This window comes from Taeniopygia guttata, chromosome 1A (genome assembly GCF_048771995.1).
Source record: "Taeniopygia guttata chromosome 1A, bTaeGut7.mat, whole genome shotgun sequence".
Taxonomy (NCBI): Eukaryota; Metazoa; Chordata; class Aves; order Passeriformes; family Estrildidae; genus Taeniopygia; species Taeniopygia guttata.
The window spans coordinates 24,127,115-24,147,912 of NC_133025.1; the positions used below are offsets into that span (position 1 = coordinate 24,127,115).

Consider the following 20,798-nt stretch of genomic DNA (forward strand, 5'->3'; position numbering starts at 1 on the left):
GGGAATTTATACAGCACTGCCTAAATTCCTACTTTTTTTCCCTAGTCAGAAAAAATGATCAAAAGAAATCATGAAATAGAAATTAAAAAGAAGCACATTGCAATTATTGAAACATAGGGCTCAATATATTTTTTTCACCCATTGAAATAAATTCAAAGAAGGAAAAATATATTATTTTGAAAGTATTAACATAAAATGTAATATAAACACAACAAGTGTGAACAGAGTACTGAACAATTTTAAAGAAATCTAAATACATGTGAAAAGAATACTGTAAAATGGAAACAAGGCATTTTTTGCTCTATAGAAGAATTTTCAGAGATACTAAACTACAAACATGAAAGCTGAAAAACTCAATTTAAATGTTTCTTCTACAGGGGGCTGGCATATTGCACCCAAAGCTTTTCAGACTCCATGAAACTGCACTTTTTATAGGAAGTTATTCCAGAAAAACTTTTGTATCAGTTGTACCACTCACCTCTTACCACTGGGATGGAAAGAGGCAGAGAAAAGCAGATGCCCCAGGGTGAGTCTGCTGGCTCTGCTCCCTGAGACTTTGGGATGCAGAGCATCCCCAACAGCTCCTGCTGTTTACAGAAATGACCCTCTACTTACATTGTGACTCCATGAGGGCTCCAGGCCACAATTAAACATGAGGACTGAGAGCTGACAGGAAAAGGTGAGACCCATTTTGAATTGGGCACTGCTATTTTTAGGCAAATGGAAAAGGGTCTGAGAAGTGGGGGAAAGAATGAGAAGAGCTCTAGGAAGCAATATTTATCAGGAGAATTTGGAGTGGGGTTTGGTTGTTTTAATGGGAAAAGAGAAAGGCTGAATCATAATTTAATGCAAATATATAAAATTAGCAGGAGAGACTGATAATCTGTTGCTTGTATCCACAGAGGGTTAAACAAGAAGATAGGTAATTAGCCACAGGATTTGGGTTAATTATTACAAAAAAGTCTTTCCAAACCACTAGGCAAGCAGGTAGAGCAGCTCTCTCTAAAGCTTGTTTAAGCAAGATTGTGAAATTTCTTTCACAAGGAGCTTTAACAACAGCCTAAACAAGTATCTGTTAGGCAGTGGTCTGGTACATTTGCTCCTGGTGCAGGAAGTGGGCCATGCTTAGCTGTTGTGGTCCCTCCCAGCTGTATTTTCCTTTGATGCTTTGGGATGTGTTTCAGCGCTGGCTTTGGTTTTCCCAAGAGCCAGAGTTTCTGAATGCTGACAAAAGCAGCTTCTTGGAAGAGGCTAGTGAGAGAAAACTGAGAAGAAAAAGGGATTAAATAACAATTAAAAAAATTTATTCATTTAGCTATCCTCTCCCAAACTAAGGAAGCAAAAAGATATATAACCTCAGCTATAGCATTTCTTGAGCACTTCTTTGGTCTGTTCAGGAAAACAACCTGTCTTCTCCTTTATAAATGGGATAGTTGGTCTAGATCTCTGCTGGAAATAGTTCCTCATTGTTGTTTATTTTAATAATGACCAGATGAAATGTTGGGGGTTTTTGGTATATCTCCAATGCAGAGAGCCCAGAACTTCCAGTTCAGGATGGGTAAGACTACAGCCATAGGCATCCACTACCAGAAATTTCCTCAGTTACATATACAATCTTGTTTTGACATTTATAAATCTTCCTTTTCTACCTGAGAATTAATACTCTTCCTTTAGAGATATGCTTGAGGTAGAGAATAGTGGCAGAACAAATGGCTGCCACAGAGGCAGAGAAGGCAACTGAGTGCTAGAAGCCTTTAATTTCAATAAAGCAAAAATATATTCCTTGGGCAATGTCAAAGTATAAAACACTCTGGATTATAATCCATTTGAGGTTATATTCCACCTTTTGTGCAGGAAGAATGAACTTGTGTACAGCTGCTCATACACTGGCAAAATTTTTTAGAGATCATCAGTGGCAGGAGATTTGTTTGTTGGCAAATGTCTAACACACTGCACGGTATGCAAAGAAAAAGAATAAAGGAGATAATTCTGACTGACTAAGTCCACGTCTTTTTTCAACAGCAGTTTAGAGGCAGGATGAAAGCAAAACGCTGCTCAAAGGCAAGCTTGCTCCCCAATATTTGGGAGAAAGAATAAATTCTATGGTGTTTGTTGCCTGGAGTTGCCAGTCACTTTTGACAGTGGATTTTCTATAAAACTCCAGATCTTTCAAATCTGTTCAGATTTTAAGAAGTCCTAAATATTTGACAAGGTATGCAGTATCAGGGCCTGAAGAGAAGCAATATTGCATATTCCCATAGGGGAATAGAAAATGCAAATAAATGATCTTTACACAAAGCAAAATCTCAATACTTGATTTCAGCAATAATCTTTTCCTTCAAAATCCTTTTTGCTTAGAGATAATTATGCTCACATTACTAAAAATCTAATAAATTTTGAGTTTGGTACATTTCACTGAAAGATTTTATTTTCTGACTGATGGGTAAAGTGACTTTTTGATAACACTTAACACTGTGTTTCATTGGAAAGGAACTGATTTTTAGATTAAAATCTGAACCCATTGAATTACAAGCCACGACTACATGCTGCAGAAATTCAGGTCCTGACACTCATAATATTATACAAATTAGGATCATGAAGAATATGATGACCTTGAAGCTATGAAAGACTGCAAATTTGCAGACATACCATTTAAAATGCATTGAGCAAACCTAAGTCTTATAGTTAGAATTCAATTCAGGAAACACTGTATGATGATCATTAGAAATAAGCTAAGAATATGAACAGTAAGTAGCATATCATAAAGAGTGTAGGTCAATTTAGCTTCAGTTAGACTAAACAAACCTTACAGGATAAGAAAATGTTGGAGGTACAACACAAATGTGTAGACAAAAGCTCACAGAAGGCAGTTTCAGTAAAGTAAGATGACAAATGCCATCTTTGCCCATTAAGAATTAAAGGAGATCACATGGTCATATCTGTGTTTAGATTTGGACACTGTGTAGTGTCAACTCAGGAAGAAAAATAAAAAAGAAGACTTACATCTCTGACTGACATCTGTTGTTTCAGCAGAGGTACCCAATTGCAAGAGCCCAAACCCATCTTAAAACTTAGTTGCTGAATTAACAAAGTTAGGACAGATTTGCCCAAAAGAGATTTTGACAATCAGAAATTCTTAAGAATAATGCCTACTTATGATTTTATATATTTGCTCTTCCTCTTCCTTTGATATGTATCCATAGTCACCACTTGAGTATCACAGTAGTGCCTGAACTTGTCATGTAATCTGACATATCTATATTGCACTGCTGTGTGTTTAGTCACTGAATTTGCATTGTTAAATAGAAATACATAAATCTTCTTATTAGATAGTGTACTAGCCTTATTTCTTTGGAAGAGGTTTATTGGAAATGTTTGCTTTATCCTCACCTTAATTTCAAATTTGTTTTGAATTTCTCCTGTATTGTGAAAACAGTCTTTGAATTAAACACCAAAATATCAGTAGAAACCCAAAGTTTCAAGGAAAAAGTCAAAGTATTTTGGCTGAAAATTCACAACCATTCGCCACATCAAGATGAAAAGATAATAGACTGTCTTCTTTAAGACTCACCACAGAGAAGTTCATTCCTAGTTTAGGTACAGTAATCACCATCTGAGGAAAACACACTGAGTTCAAGTTGATTCCCTGAGCTGTGATTGTACTTCCACCACTAGGAAAATTTACCAGTAGAAGAACAAAAAAAAAAAAAAAGGAAGGAAAAGAAAAGAGAAGATAAGTAGGATAAATAACTGCTGTGATAATGTAATGTTAATTACAAATTATATTTTAGAGTAAATGATAACATACAACCAGAATTAGGGATATATATTGGATAAATGCAAATACATAGCTTTGAGCAGTGAGATAATTTTTCTGGGAAACAGATTTTACATTTACTATAACAACTAATTAAAAAAAGAAAATAAAAATAATTTCTAAAACTGTGATGAGCCAGGGTATAAAACAAATGTGTAAATTTTAAAAGAGGCCACTTTTTTTTGTACTTTGAATTTGCTAACTAAGTTAGTTCACCTATTGTGTCCAATGGTTCTGAAAAAGGTGTCTGTTCTACTGCTGACATTTTTTTGGCAAAGGCAGATGGCATGGATTAGAGCTACTGAGACCATAAATATGTCACTTGAAAGCACACACATACTACCATACATATATATTCATAATGTTTATATAGCCCTGGATTTAGACTATTTTAAAATCCATTTGCTCTCCTGAGTTGGCTGACTTGTCACATTAGATGATTTTCCTCAGCAATCAGTGTAATGTCCAGACACAGCATAGGAGACACACTTAGCTGTGCAGTGGGTATCTCGGCAGGACATCACAGGTAGGTTCAGCAGCAGCTGGGAGTGAAATCACAAAGAGAAAAGAGGCACCCTTCCCCCTTCTCCTTCACCTCTGCAAGGAAATGATTTGCCCTCTGCAACTGCACCATAATAGAAACAATTGGCATGGAAGATAGAGATAAAAATGCAATTTCTTTTGATAGATTGCTGAGCAGTATAGCTATTCTTTGTTCATTTGTTGCTTTTCTTATTTCTATGAGAAAATTTTACTCACCTAAGAAAAGATTTGGCTGGATGAATTTTTAAAACAACTGGATCTTCCCTGTATGTGAAATGGCTGCTTGTGTCTCGAATAGCTTCATCGATTTCCATTCTCACACGAAATTCCTGGGGAAATTGCTGTGCTGGAGTGTAGCACTCCACAGTGCTCGCCGATATGCTGGGAGGACTGAAAACAGATTGCTTGTCACCATTATAAAACATGCACGTGGCTTAAAACACTGTCTTTACTGAGCCCCAACATTGCCTAAAGATCTGTTTGTAAAAAAATGCCATTGATTTTCCTGCTGGATAATCAAATTGCAACAAGTAAGCATGACATAAAGTAGAAATTGCAACAGCATGGCTTAAGCTCAAGATTAATCTTAATTCAGTTGACTTGCACCTTGCCTGATGGAAGGTGTTGCCTCAGTACTGGTGACAACCCCATGAGCCCCTGAACCCTGCAAAGGCAGCTTCCAGCCTGGAAAACAAGAGCACACTCCAGGATTAAGGAGAATGATTTGATCTGCTATAACCAAAGGACAATGGCTCTTTCAAATTCACAGGATTTGCTCTGTGTTAAAAGCCTCAAGTAAGGGTGCTCATGTGGGTTGTACCAGATGCCAAGGGGCAGGCAGAGGGCAAGGAGAAAGAAGAAGGAGAAAATTCAAGAAGAGCTGGCTGAATTCAGCACATTAGCAGAGGCTCTGGGATATTCACCTTTCCCTTGCTATCGTGCTTGGCCATGGAAGTCTTCTTCCTCCTACACTGAGCTCAGTGGGTGAGTGTGCACAGGGGGATCCTGAATTTTGAAGCACATGAAATGTAGCCAGAGGGAGCAGGGCACAAAAGAGACAAGGGTGGCAACTGACTGGAGAAGTAAATGCAACTCTACCAGCTGGTTTCAGTGATTTGGGCCCAAACACATCCATGTGTCATCCAAGTGAGGTCGTTCTCATAGAATGTAAGAGATAGTCTCCAAATTAGACAAAAGGGACATTTGCTACAACTTCTGAAACTTTCCAGGAAGGTGGGGTTCACCATAAGGGATAGTGATTCATTCATCTCTATCTGGAACCTTTTTAATACCTCTTAAAGGAAAAAAAAACCTTCCTCTAGCTGCTCACAGACTGGGGAAAGCTGCCTGTTTAGCCAGAGAAACACCTGCCTTGAGAATTTGGTTAAGACCTGCATAGAAATCTCCAGGCAACTTGGCTAGTGAGAAAGAGGGGTGCTGAAGATGCTTACGGGGTGAGTCTCAGCTATTGCTACATACCTAGAGGTACACCTGACCAACATCTGTGTCTGAGCTGGCTGCTGTCCCACCCCCATAGTAGATGTTTCAAATGAATAATTCCCAAAAGGTTTATATATTTCTCCATTAGTTGACCAGTTGAGACAAAGACACCAAGAAATGCAACCCTAATTATTAAGGAACAGAAAATATGAAGATCTTTTTAGTGATCAGACTTGAATATCTAAATCCTTTCTCTAGATTTATAGTCAGACTTGGCTGATTTAATCAAGAGCATACAATAAATCATTTAGCAGTAAAGAATAAATTTCATCTCTCCTGACTCTGAGTCATTCATTAACTAATAGGCTATTGTTTCCCCACGGTCTCCACAAGTGTGAAATTTTACCACTATGGCTTTCCAGAATGATGCTCAAATTTCAGAGGAATTGTCCTGTTTCTGGAACACAGTGGGCCAGATTCTGCCTTGTCCGCAAAGATGACAATTGTGGAATCGCCCTGCTGTTCCTAAGCACAGTACCAAGTAGGATTTATGCCATGGTAGAATGGCTACTCAATTCAGAACTCATCTGCCACATGGAGAATCTGTGCTTGGTATTTAACATTTATATACAGCTGTGGCTGAAGGCATTTCCACACAGAACACATCAAAGATTTGTGACTGAGCTCCTACTGGATCCAGTACAGAGCCACAAGAAATTCTGGCTTAAACTTCCAAAACAATTTTCTAAATACCAGGAAAATATGATGCTGCCAAACTGATACTGCCTCTGTTTTGTAGGCTGTTCTCTGATAGCAGTGCAGAAATAGTGCTCCTCTGCATGGGACAGACATTGTCACCCGGGTCGGGTTTCCACCCAACCGGGCAGTAGGAAATGGTAACTTGTGCCCACTGCCCATTCACCGGCAGCTGCTGCATGAACAGCAGCTCTTGCTAATACAAGAGAGAGGGCTGACCGTGTGGGAATCAGGGTGACAAAAATGATGGGAAATAAGCACTTTCTTGTCCATTAGAAGCTGATTTGACACTTCTCTATGCAAGCTTTTAATGAGGTTAATGAAGACATTACAGAATAAACAAGACTTCAGAGGACTGTAGTCTCTTCTAGAAATCTTTCAAGTATCCTAAACTCACAGTACTTACTGCTTATTGTATAAATTCCCCAATAAGTGACACGAGGAGAGGAAAGAAAATGTTTGAGTTTGGTTTTTTATCTCCAAGGCTTTTGATCAAGACATTTCAGTATTAAAGGCATTGTGTATTAGTTGGTACATTACCTTTTCAAAGTGCACGGCTGCTCCCCGACAAAAATCCTCATGGATTTCCCACTGTCTAGGTATTTTCCAGATACAGTCAACAATGTTCCTCCAGATTTGGGGCCATAGCTGGGAGATATACTTGTTATTACAGGATTCTGAAGGGATGTAAAAATAAAACCAGTGGATTATAAAATTATTTTCAAAATTTAAAAGGAGGACTTAAAACATTTGTTAGCATTTCCATGAAGTAACAATAAAGACAACATGAATTTACCATGCTGGACTGGACTCATGAGGAGTCCCTAACAGTTAATATTGAAGCTAATTCTGACTATAAAAGTTTAATCTAGTGCTTACCACATATGAAAATGTATTGAATAGTGTTTTGCCATGTCCAACAGAAACACTACTGGATATATTAAAACTTGGACTTTTTGCAGCAGGAACTGTGCATTCCAGCCTTTAGAAAACAAGAAAAAAATGGGATTACATTTTTTTTTCTAATTGATTTTTTCATAATAAAATAGCACCACTTCAAATTCATAATAATGGGGAATCCATACTAAACAGATCATCAATCTATGCATATTACGGACATTTCAGAAATAATAGCTAAAAGAACTGTAGCCTTCTTTCTTAATAATAAATACAAATGCTGTGGACTTTATAATACTTGGCCACAGAAAATAATTTTAGTATATCATATACATTTCAGAAAAAAAGAAACATGACAGAAAAAAACAAATATCTCTATTCAATGGCTAATGGATTTAAAAAATTTTTCCTTTAATATCAAATTGTGGAGAACAATAGCATTAGAAGAAATGCATAATATACACAAGTTTGTTGTAAAAAAATAAATATTACTAAAAATTAAACTTGAACTTCTGCAGTACCATGTGTCAATGTATTATATTACATTCACATAGTCTCATATATAATCTAGTCTCCTTAAATCATCTTGTTTCCACTGAGACTGTTCAGAATAGCAGTTATGAGAGTGCTCAACACTTCTGGAGCACTTGCTGGAGTATCTGCACTGCTATGTTTGTGAACAGCAAAGCTGTGCCACAATTTGTGCATTTCTTTGGTAGTAGAGAGGATATTCACTGAACTTGTATTTATGCAAGATAACAATCATGGTAACCTTTGTCTTAAACTTAACCCATTACTATCCCTGTGTCTCAGATACTTATTTCTGAGGAGGAGGACTAGAGGTGCAGTTGAGGGTCATAAGCTTCTGGATGACGAAATACCTGCACCTTCTCACACTTCTCTCCAGCAGCTTTACAGATTAGGAAGACAGAGGTGACATGACTTAGCCCAGCAGGATCCTGGCCAAAGGAACTGCCCCCTTTTCAAACCTTTGAATAGATTCATTCTTGCCAGCTTCCACAGATGTTGAACAGCAATTCACAGACAGATTAGAAAAACTGCTGCAGTAGCTATTGGCATAAACTAGATTTATTTCATCTCCATTTTGAGCATTATTTTTCTTGGTGATTTGATTAAACCATTGGATTTTTTCAAATTTGAAATTTCAGAATCAGAGATGATACTTGTAGGCTGAACATTTGTATATGCAAAAAAATCCATACCACATAAAAAACATCTGTATAAATGGAAAATAATATTTTAGGTTTCTTACCTATTTTTGTTGCTAGATTTCACTTCCAGAGGACAAATTTGTCCTCCAATATGGACTACTGTACTTTTTAATTCAAATCTGTTATTTTTGCTGAATCCAAAGTCCCATCCACACAGTGTCAATTTTGTCCCACCTTCTATGGGAGCGCTGCTTGGGAGAATCTGTTAAAAAAATATTGTGTTAGTTGAATCAGGTTTTCTTGAACTTCACTTGGTGCTAAAGAATGGGCAAAGGAATAGTTTTAGAAAAGCATTTCTTTTGGTAGACTATGTCCTAGCATTCATCTTAATTGTTCTTCACCTTTCATTTGTCACATTATGAGCTTCCTATGACAGTAGCAATAAATAACAAAACCTGTACTAGAAAGCTTTGAAAGATAGTGTTTAGGGGCACTGAACAAGCTGTGCATTGTAATAGTCTTTAAATCCTGCAGTTCTTGTCTTTCAAATCTTATTTCTGGCGTGTTAAACATACAATATACTTATTTTGTTAGAAGCTGAATGCTGAACACAAAAGAACCCCCAAATGACCGTTTTTTGCCAGCTTGATGAGAGTTGGGTTCAGAGTGAAGTATCTTCAAAGACACCATAATCCAATATTGAGTTGACTGTGATAAAGTTAACACGACTTCTGCTATTCTTTCCTTAAACGTTTTACATTTGGTCACCTCTAATTCCAAGTTAAAAATAAACTGGCCCTCAGAAACACAGAGACAATCTACAAAGGAAATAATTTTTTTTTTGTGTGTGAGAGTGTGTGTGTGTGTATTGTAAATTGCCCTGTAAAATATAACAATGGTGGGAAAAATGCAGGAACACTATAGAAATCTTACAAAACTCAGTAAAAGTATCAGTTAGTACTGTCAGTAAAAAAAAACCCAAAGCCCACCAAATAGAAAAGATATTAGTTCAGGAATTATGAGGACTTTCAACAATACTGCACAATTTTGCAAACATACCAGTACCACTAGACAAACAAAAAAGAATGAAAGGAATGAGAGGCTGAATTTATACTTGTGATTATAGTGCCTAAGTATCTTAAACTTAATGCTTTAGTGATAATAATTTTGCCCCTAAAATGCAATACAGCTGTGTCCTTCAAAGGACCCAGCTTAATTTTCAAGCTGAAAGGAAAGTGTTTGAGTGATACTTGGCTATTATTTCATCTGGAAATCCAGTAAGACAGCACATTTCTTTTCAACTCTGTTGTAGCTATACTTCAAGACTCTCACAAATGAACTATTGTAGATAGAAAGGCAGCTGAAGAATACTTCAAAAGAATTATACCATATATTATATATGGGGACATTTACTGCCCTCATTAGAAACCAGACAAAGAGTCTGACTTAAAATGCACCGAAGCCAGGAGGAACCTTTTCTGTTTTAAAGAGCTTTGAATCAGCTCTCAATGAGCAAAGAGGGAACCTATGCAGGAACAGCACTTTTGTACAAATCCGTAAAAAAGGAGTGATACTCACACAGCCCCCTGACACACAGCTGCAGCTATGAGCTCAGAGCCATTCTGTGCCCACAAAATCTGTGCTGTTCCCAAGTGTAACTTTTCCTTGTTTCTTTGGAGTTTTCGTCTTTGAAATCAGGATTTGACTTCAGATTCTAGTTTTCCGCTCTGGTCAATATCTCAGCACATTATCTATTTTTGAAATAACAAAACCCTAGCAGAAAATGAAATTGCTCTGTGGGAGTACAGGATGTCCTGATGTTTTGTACAATTGATGTGTGGCATTTGAAGAGTTTGAAATGTAATGCACAAGTTAGCAAAATAAGGGCTTCACAAAGCCATACAGAATAAAAACTGAAGGTACCAAACACATTTTTAGTGATCTTACATGGTAAAAGAGACTTGTGGTGGCAACCCATGTGCCTTAATTGAGGGGTAGCAAGTATTTAGTACATTCTGTCAACACATTTAGGAGGCAACACCTCTAAGTAAATAGCAAAAAACAAATAAACAAAATCCTACAGTTTTGTTTTTAAGTTCTGACAAACTTCCCCATTTTTATTCAAGAATTATTTTTGTTCCATTTGTTCTGTATGATGAAATGTCTGAAAATCAAATGCGGTTTTCCAGACTTTTTCTTGGGAGTGTTGGCAAGAATGGACAGTGAACCTCCTGGTCTTTGAACTGAGCTATATGTAGGTCTCTTCTGTGGACTTACATTGCACTGGTAGTAACAGAAAACAATCAAACCAGTTATAAACGCTATGAAATACAGGATTCAAAAAAATATTATGTTATCTCCACTGATAACATGGAGCAAGTCCACTGCAAGGCCTGTCATTCTGCTGCTCTCTGAGCTTTTGGTTAAGAGAGAAAGTTAACTATTTGTTTTCGGAAAACTTTAAAGCATTGTGTTTTCTTTTTATTTATGTTGGTAGCTAATATCCACTTATATACTTAATACATTTTTGGAAGAAAATACCTATTTATTTAAGCGTGATTAGGCAATTCATTTTAATTCAAAGACAAGAACATGTACAACCACATGTGAAATTTCCAGCAAAGCCTCCAACCTAAACAGGCAGCAGAAGACCTGATGTTCTTGATACGTCTGATACAAAAGCCAGCTAAAATGACTCACTTTAAAAACAACAACAAACCATGTCAGATTTTTAACCACAACAAAGAATTAGAAGGGAGAGCAATTTATTTTTTTTTTTTACACCCTTCACCTTTTAGCGTGACCTGAACGCCACGCGCAGATGCCTGCAATTTGTTCCAGCACCGAGTGATCTCCGAGGGGACTCCCTCCTGGCTTCTCTCTAGAACTGCTCATTCAGGCTGATGAAACTCCTCATTGTTGGCAGTGGATGGGAGCAGACAGGGAGCTGGGCTGTGGAGGGGATGTGTCCCAGTGTCTGCCCTACTATGCTGTCTATGTCTGGGCAGACTGCACCTCTCCAACCCACAGCTCCAAGGGAAAGTGCTTAAAGCAGACAAAGGATCTGCAGGACTCCATGGGAAAACACTGGGCCTCTTCTCTGCCATCCCTCCTGAGAGGAAAAAAAAAGTTTTTTTTTCCCATTGTACACCAGTCTGTGTAATAACCTGGGAAAACACCATTGAAAACTTAGCTGATATCCACTGGACCAGACCTTCAGGGAGCAATCTGTTTCTCTCAGGTTAAAGTGATCATATGACATATCTCAAGCAATCTGTCCCTCTGAAAGCTGCAAAATATTAGGGAGAGGTTTGGACTGAATTTCAGATACTATGAAAAGCAGGTCATCCTCTGTTTGTTAGGAACAAAACTAGCTTGTTTCTTACATTTTATGCGTGTGAGTTTGAAGACAGGTCAGAAGATGATGAATAATCTGTTTTATATTTTTTTCAGTAATCATGTTAAATGTCATGGTCCAGTAGAGCATGAAATTTGCCTTAACAGCTAGCAATCCAAAGGATTTAAGTACCCAGCTGCATTTTTTTCCTTACAAACCTTCTGGAAGCAACTTCTGCCAACATTGGCATGTAGTAATTCGAGATTCAGTTTAAGATCCATCAGTGTCACAGATCCATATTCATTACAGGGGCAGACTAGGCTTGTGCTGAGCAGGCTGGGCTGAGCCATTCAGGGAAGGGGAGAACCTATCCAGCCCCATGTCCAAGGTGTGCTCCCCTCCCAGCACTTCACAGGGACTGTGGTTGTGGGGGACACACCTCTTGGTCTAAGTGACTGTGCATGGGCTCCAGGCTCTTGGTTCTTAAAACTGGTGAGTGAACACATTCAAAACTGAAATTAAAGAGGGCTGCATGAGTTCAGCCCCTCTGAAAATCAGAAACTAAGCAGTTCAGAGCCTCTGAAATATTTTTTGAGCTATGGAAATATACAGCCTCTGCAGGAAAGTTTGCACAATAAAAAACATTAACAGTGATTGAGCTCTAGAAAAGATGAAAAAAACTGTGTGGGATAGGTGAGTACCTTGGGCCTGCAGAGGTAGAGAAAATATGTTAGACTTAATTCTCACTGCATACCATTGAATTGGTGATTCAGTCTCATATAGACTAAGGCTGGAAAGGATTATTTCACTATCTAATATAACCATTTTGAAATAAATGTATTTTTGTATAAAGGAAAAGTAAACTGTTCACATTCTGAATTAGCAAGTTTTGTGCATCTCCTTTGCCCTTAGTAAATGGCCATAGAAAGCAGCCAAACTGCCCTTTCCCCTTCAATTTTTCATCAATTTTGGGTTTGATTCCTATAACTCTTCATCGTTTTTTCACTGAATTTTGCCTGTGATAATCATAAATTTTGTGTCTGAAAGGTGAACATGGAAAAAACCAACCCTGTAAACATGTGTTTCTATACTTCTTTCTAGATTAATAGGACTTTTGTCCAAAACATTAAAACATGAAAATATTGTTGTACATTTCTGGATGAAAGAAATACATTATTTATTTTAAACCCACTTTTTTTCTCCCTTTCTAAGAGTTTGGCATATCAAACTTTCATGTCTGTTTATAAGTTGTATTCTAATAAAGGAAAATGTATTTTTAACTACACAATGTAGTTTAAATGCACTGACACAAGTGAATGTGTTAGTAAATGCTAGCAGAAAGTTTTATGCTTGTCCTTCCCTTTGATTTCTAGTCCATCAACTGCCCTACAAACCTCTGCCTTCACAGTTATGTCACACTTCACATGGGAAGATTTGGTCCTATGTACAGTATCCTGCATTAACCTTAGCTGAATTGAAAGTAGACCGTGCCAGTGCAGCTCTCTGTTCATCCCTGCCTTGTTGTTCTCACACACCCTTGATGAGCTCTGGCTGGCTGGCAGCAGCCTCTGGCTGCCCCTGTCCCGGGCTGCAGCTACAGGCTTGCTCCTCATTGGTGCCAAGTGGACTGACAGGAACAAGGAGCCAGGGAAGGATATTGTGGAAAAACAACTTCTCCAGGAGCTTGGGTAGGGGAAAGAAGGGATTTTTCTCACAAAGAAGCACCAGACTTTCCTCCAATATTGGAGCCTGCACAGGGATGGATGAAGGGTTGGAGCCAGAGACCTCCTGTGCTGGATCAGGCTGTGGTGGCTCTGGGCAGGAAGTGCTTTCCTCTGCTTTTGTCTCTGAGAGAAGACTAAGAGGAGGGATGCTCCTTTCTGTGACTGGCTTTCCTGTCAGACCCCTGCCAGGCTGGCTCAGACCCATCAAAAGTGCTTTGTAGGGCCAAGGATCTCCCAAGGCTGGTAAGGATGATCAGACAAATCTGTCCATCCATGAGCATCTCAGCCCACAGTACTCAGGGAGACCATGTGCATCCAGTCAGAGGATTCATGGACATTAAGGCTGAGGGGAAGTTGAGGAAAGCTGACAATTTTTCATGATTACATGAATAGAAAATGTTTACAGAGTGCAGACTGTTCTTCCCTAAAGAAATAAATGTGAGAAGTCCATCACTTTACCTCATAAACCCTAGGCAAGCAGGTGTCCTGGGTCCAGGTGTTGCTGGGGCACTCAGAAGATCTGAGGCACTGCTGGCTGCACCAGCCACACTGCATGAAGGCTGGTGCCAGCAGGCACTGGCTGCAGGACCTGAAGTGATGGCAGCCTGGCCCCTTCAGAGGGATTTTTGTTATCTGTTGATGGAGAGACATGATGCATACATCCTTTTAATACATGCACTAAGTGGCAAGGAGAATCTCTATTTATGCATAGCATGCTGGTGCTACTCAGATTTCAGATGTGCAAGCCGCAGTTCGACTTCTCTTTAGCTCAGTAATTATAGGATCTTATAAGTAATTTAACTGACATGATTTTAAATTCGCTTGGGAAAAACCCTAAAGGCATCTTAATGTTATATACAGTTACTACCAGCATCTGGTGTTTACAGCAAGATAGCATTTTTTGCTGATGGAGAAAGAAAACAGCAGTGTGCTCCTCCCAGTTCTGTATCTCAGTGTGCCTTAGTTTATACAGTGTATCTCAGTATGCCTTAGTTTATACATTTGTAAAAATAGGCATAATGGCTATTTCAGCTTTGGTGAAGCTGTATTAATATCTGTGACACACTTACAGCATGTGACTGCCCACGTACTTGTTTCTTAACACCTATCATCAAAAACTCCATACTTTACCTAAAATACAAGTTAAAATTTATTTTACTTAAAATATCAGGATAGTTATGAAATAGTCACTCTAAACATGTAATATTTTTTGTCAAAATATTAAAATCAATATATAATTACATTACTGTATGTATGCCTCATATTCCTTTATACTTCAGGATCTTCCTTAAATTTATTTTGTACATTTTCTGAAGATCGCTCTTATAAATAACTCATACATTTCTAGTAAATGATTAATAACAGTCTTTATGGTTGATGTATTTCTCTAAGTCCTTATAGAACTCAAGGGGTCAAATTATTGCTTACGATTATAGTTTAGGATTATCCGTAATATTATCTGCTGATGTTTTAAACCTATTCTTCAATGCATATCTACTTATGACAGCAGCATATTTATGATAGCTCTTCATCTTTTATTAACTCTTTGTAGACTACATGCTAAAGTAGTTTTCAAACCTTACTGACTTACAGTTTTAAAGGCAGGCATGTAAATCTTGCACAAACAACCATCCTTAAAAGTTACAATGCTATGACACAAACCAAGAATAGCCAGGAAACTGAGCACCATTCTTTTCTTAAGCCATTGTGTATTTAGTCTTTGCAAGCACTTGAATTAGGGACAGGTTTTCAGACTTAAAATTTGCATTTCCTGGCTTTTGTTAGTTTATATCACCAGCTCTTACATTATTTAAACATTTCTCAATATCAGTCTGCCAGTATGTTTAGCAGGGGAAAAAAATATATCTTGGAGGAAAATTGCACTGCCAGTGTTCTGAGGGAATGACAGGGCCTGGGGATGCAGTGCAGAAGCAGCAGTGTGAACAGCTGCTCTTACTGATAGCTGCTGCTCTGAAGGCAGGTTTACACAGGGCACAGGAGGATTAGATTATGAACCACTCACCTTTTTCCCAGTCACTACCAGGGTATAGCCATCATCTGCTAATGAATTCTTGACAACAACCTGGGGAGAGATGGGGTGGGAGTCTAGCTGAAAGCTGACATGTGGAGTTGTGGATTCTGAACGGGAAACCACTATCTAAAAAAGAAAGAAATTTTGAAAATCAGCAGGTAGTATGTAACCCAAATGCATGCTGCTCAGCTATCTCATGTTCTCTGCTTGCATTAATTACTTTGCATTACATTGCATAATATTTTGCATAATGTTCCATCATAGACTGATTAACGTGCTATAAAATCTACTTTATTTAATACAGCAAAATCATGGCTGTTGGAGGATCCTTAAAATACACCATATTTATTAAAATATGCAGGAGTCACTGCATATTTCCTAGCCCTTCAATTTCAGGTATTAATACGTCACCATAAAAATGAAGATAGGCCATTTAGTCAATCCTATACATTTAAGAATGAAGAATTTTATCTACAATGTCTATTTAAAAAAAATCTTAAAACTCCAGGTCTTCAGAAGTCAAAAACATTTCCTTCTATTTTCACTTTGGTCCTTCAGTTTGAAAAGCAAACTTCACCCTGTGTCAACAGCCTCTGTTCTTGCTGCACGTGGAGCAGATAGATTGCAAAGCTATGTCAGGCACTGCAGGTCACCGCCGTGGGCACCGCTCAGAGCCACAAGTACCCAGAGCTCAATACCCAGAGCTGCCCAGATGGCTATTGCTCTGACAGGCTCCTGGCAAGGTTTGGCTGGGCACCCTGAGCTCTGGCTCCTGTTGATTTCTGTGTGAATGAGGTGTCCAGGACTGAGCATTCAAAGCACTTCTTAAATTACTGGGAATGGTGGAGGCTCCTTTAGGAGATGCTCCAAAACAAGAGCCTAATTTAGTTATCCTGAAGCCCCTTTGCTAAAACCTTCCCCCCCACCCCCCTCAATTTTAGGAACTCTTAGGGAGATTAGTCACACTAGTATGAAATTCCCTCACTACTCATCTCTCTGCATCTTGAGTTACCTAAATTCTTCTGAGAATCTGGGCCCATTCCTGCAAACACACGCCTAACTTTACTACTGTAACTTTGTTGACTTTAACGGGATGAGTCATGGCTGTTAAGCAGAGGCATAAAGCATCTGCAGATCGAGGTGGATATTTGATAGCAAGATTTTATAGGCTTGGGCCTGCAATCCAGAAGGATGTGCGCCCAAAAGTGATAGCATCAGGCAACAAAGGCAGAGGATTGTTTACATGAGGGAAGCTCATGTTCATGTTTCAAAAGCTGTATCACGTGTAGTTTACTTAAGGAATTTAGATAATCAACATTTGCTGAGAAGTTAGGATTCAATGAAGTTCATTATTTAAAAAGATTGAAGCCATTCTGGAAATAACTTGTATGTCAAACGTTTCATTTTTTACTATAAAGAAGCTTTTCTTCTGACTCCGAAGGCAGAATCAGAACAGCCAGAACATTGACTTACACAATTTCACTGGCTGTTCACACTGCCAAGGGCTTTCAACAAGATGGCTGACTCCAAAACTAGACTTAGAGATGCTGCAATTATAGCTGCTGTTTTGATGTAATTCAAGACTTAAATAAAATATATGAGCAGTTAATTCATGCTGATAACCAGAGGTATTTATAGTTTGGGGTTGCAAGAGGCTTTTTTTTTCTTTAAAAATGAAACTGGCTTTGTTATGGGCTTTGCTATGGATTTATTTCACAGTACAGAAAATACAGATTTTAGAAATCAATAAAGTATGATCGTTTCTGGTGACACAGAAGTATGGTCTATGGTCTCTGACTCAGTGTAATAAGGCATGAGCTCTGTTTTTCTATTCAGGACAATGAAAAATAGAATGGACTGGAAAGCTGCATGAAAAAGCTTGATTAATGTTGGCATTATGGGGAGAGGTAGCACCACAGCTGCAAATACCTTTTTAGTTGATCATTAGCCGTGTCTCATCTCGAATACCCACTGCTATAAAATGCTAAGAATTCTTTTCCATCATTAATCCAGGCTTCCTCTTATTGCCAAGCATTCTTTCTGATTGAGCCACAGTGTTAACTCTTTAAAAACATCTGCATTCCAACCTCAGAGAAATACATGAAAATTTGGATTCCATCTCCACAATCTTGGAAAAATTACTCGGTACTTTAAACACTGACTGACCTTTATTTTACTGAGGCTGATAGTCAAATCACCTGCTCAAAGCCCAAGTGACTGGAGTTTGACCTCATGACATACAGGGAGCTCGGATTACACTTCCTAGCTCATGGAATAAAAGTTTGGATTTTGCTTAGAACTAATCTACCAGCCTACAGTGCTGGTATAACAGATACTAGATGCAAAAATGTTCTTTTTGGTCCATACAACTGTGTGATTTTTGCACACATCAGCCCAGTCCTTGAAATTCTATCTTACCCTTATCCAACATAATCCTGAAAAAAAAAGCAATTTGAAGACAGCTTCTACAGCAGGAGGAAGAGGCTACTTAGGACTCCAGTGTCGTTCTCATAAAGCTCTGATTTTTATAGCTTGGAACTGAGCCGGTATGTGTGCAGCATAAATTTCATCTGTCATGGACACACCAACATACAGGGACCACTACCATGAAAATGGTTCAGTACTACAGGAGAAATTCCCTCTGCAAAGACTACAAAATCCTAGGGCTTTTCAGGGTCTTTTTTTTTGCGGGAGGAGAGTGGGTATTGGATTTTTTTTGTAATTTCAGTAATTAATTTATTAACCATGTATTTCTCCAGAGTATAAGAGAAATGAAAGCTTATTTCCATGCCTCCACTCAAGCAATTAGGAATGAGGAAGGTCTAGCACAGATAATTAACCAAAGGAGAGCAAACAGACATTTGTAGTAAATGGTCAGTGACTGCATTACTAAGAAGTCACCAGAGGTGTTCCACAAGCTGTCTGCGCTGGGGTCCATACTGTACAATACATCCATAAATGAGTTAGGAAAGTAGTTGAGCAATCCAGTTATAACGTTTTGTGATGATCCGAAGGTATTCAAGGTGGTTAGGATAAGGACAGACTATGAAGGATGGCAGAAGGATTTTACAAGACAGCATGTCAAGGCAATAAAATGGCAGCTGAATTACAACAAAGAAAATTAATTTAAAGCAGTATATACTAGTTATCTAACTGCTTAGTAGCAGCCAAAACCAACCTAATAAAAATTTAGAAATTATTAGAAAAGGATTAGAGAACAAACCAGAAAACACCCTGATATCATATAAATTCATGGTTTGCCTGAAACTTAAAATCTCTGTGCACTTCTACTTGCCTTCTGGCAAAAAAGAGCATATTAAAAAGGGGAAAAGCTCAGAGAAAAGTAACAGAGATGATCAAAAGGCTGTAATGAGCAATGATTGAGTATGGTATGTGTGCAATCTCTATGAAAAAGGAATAGAAAATCATGAGTGGGTAGAGACCAACCATATACTCTCTTCTACAACTACCCAAATGGGGGTTTTAGCCAGCTTGGGGTTGGTCTCTTCTCCCAAGTAACAAGTGATAGGAAAAGAAGAAATGGCCTCAAGTTGCACCAGGGGAGGTTTAGATTATATTTTAGGGAACATTTCTTTGCTAAAAGGGCTGTCAAGCAGTGGAACAGGCTGCCCAGAGAAGTGTTTGAGTCTCTGGTGACTCAAAAAGACATGTAGAAGTGACACTTCAGGGCATTGTTTAGTTGTGGATTTGGCAGTGTTAGGTTAATAGTTGGACTCAATGATACAATGAGGTGTTTTCAGTCCTACATGATTCCATTATGCTATGATTTAATTATAATAAAAATTCTAAACACCACCAAAAGACAAAAACAAGACTTGGGTTCAAGGCAAACAAAATAATATGACATCCTAGCAATATGTGATGACCTATGGTACTCCCTGCCAAAGGATGAGAATGCATGAGAAATGCATATTCAAAGGGAAACTCCACAGGTACATGAAAAGAGCTAAACAGACAAAAATCAATAACTCAGGAAATTCCCAGAAAATAAAATAGTTGGAGACTTGAAGCAGAAGGTAGCTATGTGTGTCTGGGTCTCTAGGCATTCACTTGTCAATACCAGCGGAGACAGAGCACTGAACTAGATGGACCCTTCATTTAAATCTGTGTGGCTCTTCTGATATCTTTTGAGAATCATGTTCAATATCAGTAACTAAGACAAACACAATATTTATTTCTCTCTATTTAGAAAAAAACAATTTTCTTCCAGCATAGCTCAGAGTACTTCCATAAAATACTTCCATGAAGATAGCAGCCAACAGTTAATTAATTAATGACTATATTAATGTATTCTTTATATTGGAAGTCAGTGATCACTTAGGTCCATGAACACTAAAATTATTAATTTAAATATTATTTAATTGCCATCAGCTAGTATTAATGTTAAATATGAAGACTTGAGTATAGATTTGTCTGTGTGTAATATGGCAAATTAAGACTGTAATAACTTGAGTTGAAAACCAGCATGCAACAGCTTATTTTAAAAACCATTCTGATGCTCAGTTCTGCTAGTCAGCAGGATTGAATTACAAATGTTACTGTCTACATGTTGAAATATCTTCTGCAAAAATGAGAGGCCTTCTAAAAGGAATCCAATCTAAGTATCATATTGTTATTTTTTCCCTACATGTCTGGCAGGTGTATGCCATTATCCAGCAGAGATAGGCTCAGGGTTAACTGTATTGTGCAATGCCTCAAATGCCCTGGGATATGCAGGCTAGCCTTGCAAAGGGCACATATGTAGCTCTCTAAATGCTGTATATCATTCTAATCCATGAAGAGTATAATGGATCTCTTCTGAAGAGTGTAAGCTTTTCTACTCAAACTGAATATTAAAACATATGTGCTCTCAAACCTGTTATTCAGTACCAGGCGTTAATTTTAATTTGGCTACATGGATTTTGCATTATGCATTGTTTGATACCTTTTTTCCCCTGGGAGAATCAAGATACATTCTTTACCACAGAAAAACTTGCTATCATAAATGTCAAAAGTTGAGCTACCCATATGAAAATGCTACTTATCAATAGTTTGCCACAGTTTTCTGTTGGCTTAAAAT

The 20,798-nt window shown here is 38.1% G+C and overlaps 1 protein-coding gene and 1 long non-coding RNA gene across 5 annotated transcripts in view; one reads left to right on the forward strand and one right to left on the reverse strand.

Moving 5' to 3' along the window:
- The window catches only part of LOC115490941 (uncharacterized), a 208,733-nt gene that overhangs the window by 43,615 nt on the left and 144,320 nt on the right, over positions 1-20,798 (forward strand). The window lies entirely within an intron of this gene.
- The window catches only part of MET (MET proto-oncogene, receptor tyrosine kinase), a 90,453-nt gene that overhangs the window by 29,489 nt on the left and 40,166 nt on the right, over positions 1-20,798 (reverse strand). For all 4 annotated transcript variants that reach the window (XM_072921657.1, XM_072921658.1, XM_072921660.1 and 1 more), the window contains exons 4-10: positions 15,710-15,844; positions 14,146-14,319; positions 8,727-8,887; positions 7,436-7,538; positions 7,097-7,233; positions 4,577-4,750; positions 3,572-3,671 (exon numbers count right to left, since the gene is read on the reverse strand). In XM_072921657.1, coding sequence (XP_072777758.1) covers positions 3,572-3,671; positions 4,577-4,750; positions 7,097-7,233; positions 7,436-7,538; positions 8,727-8,887; positions 14,146-14,319; positions 15,710-15,844 — 984 coding nt within the window. The remainder of the gene's footprint in view (positions 1-3,571; positions 3,672-4,576; positions 4,751-7,096; positions 7,234-7,435; positions 7,539-8,726; positions 8,888-14,145; positions 14,320-15,709; positions 15,845-20,798) is intronic.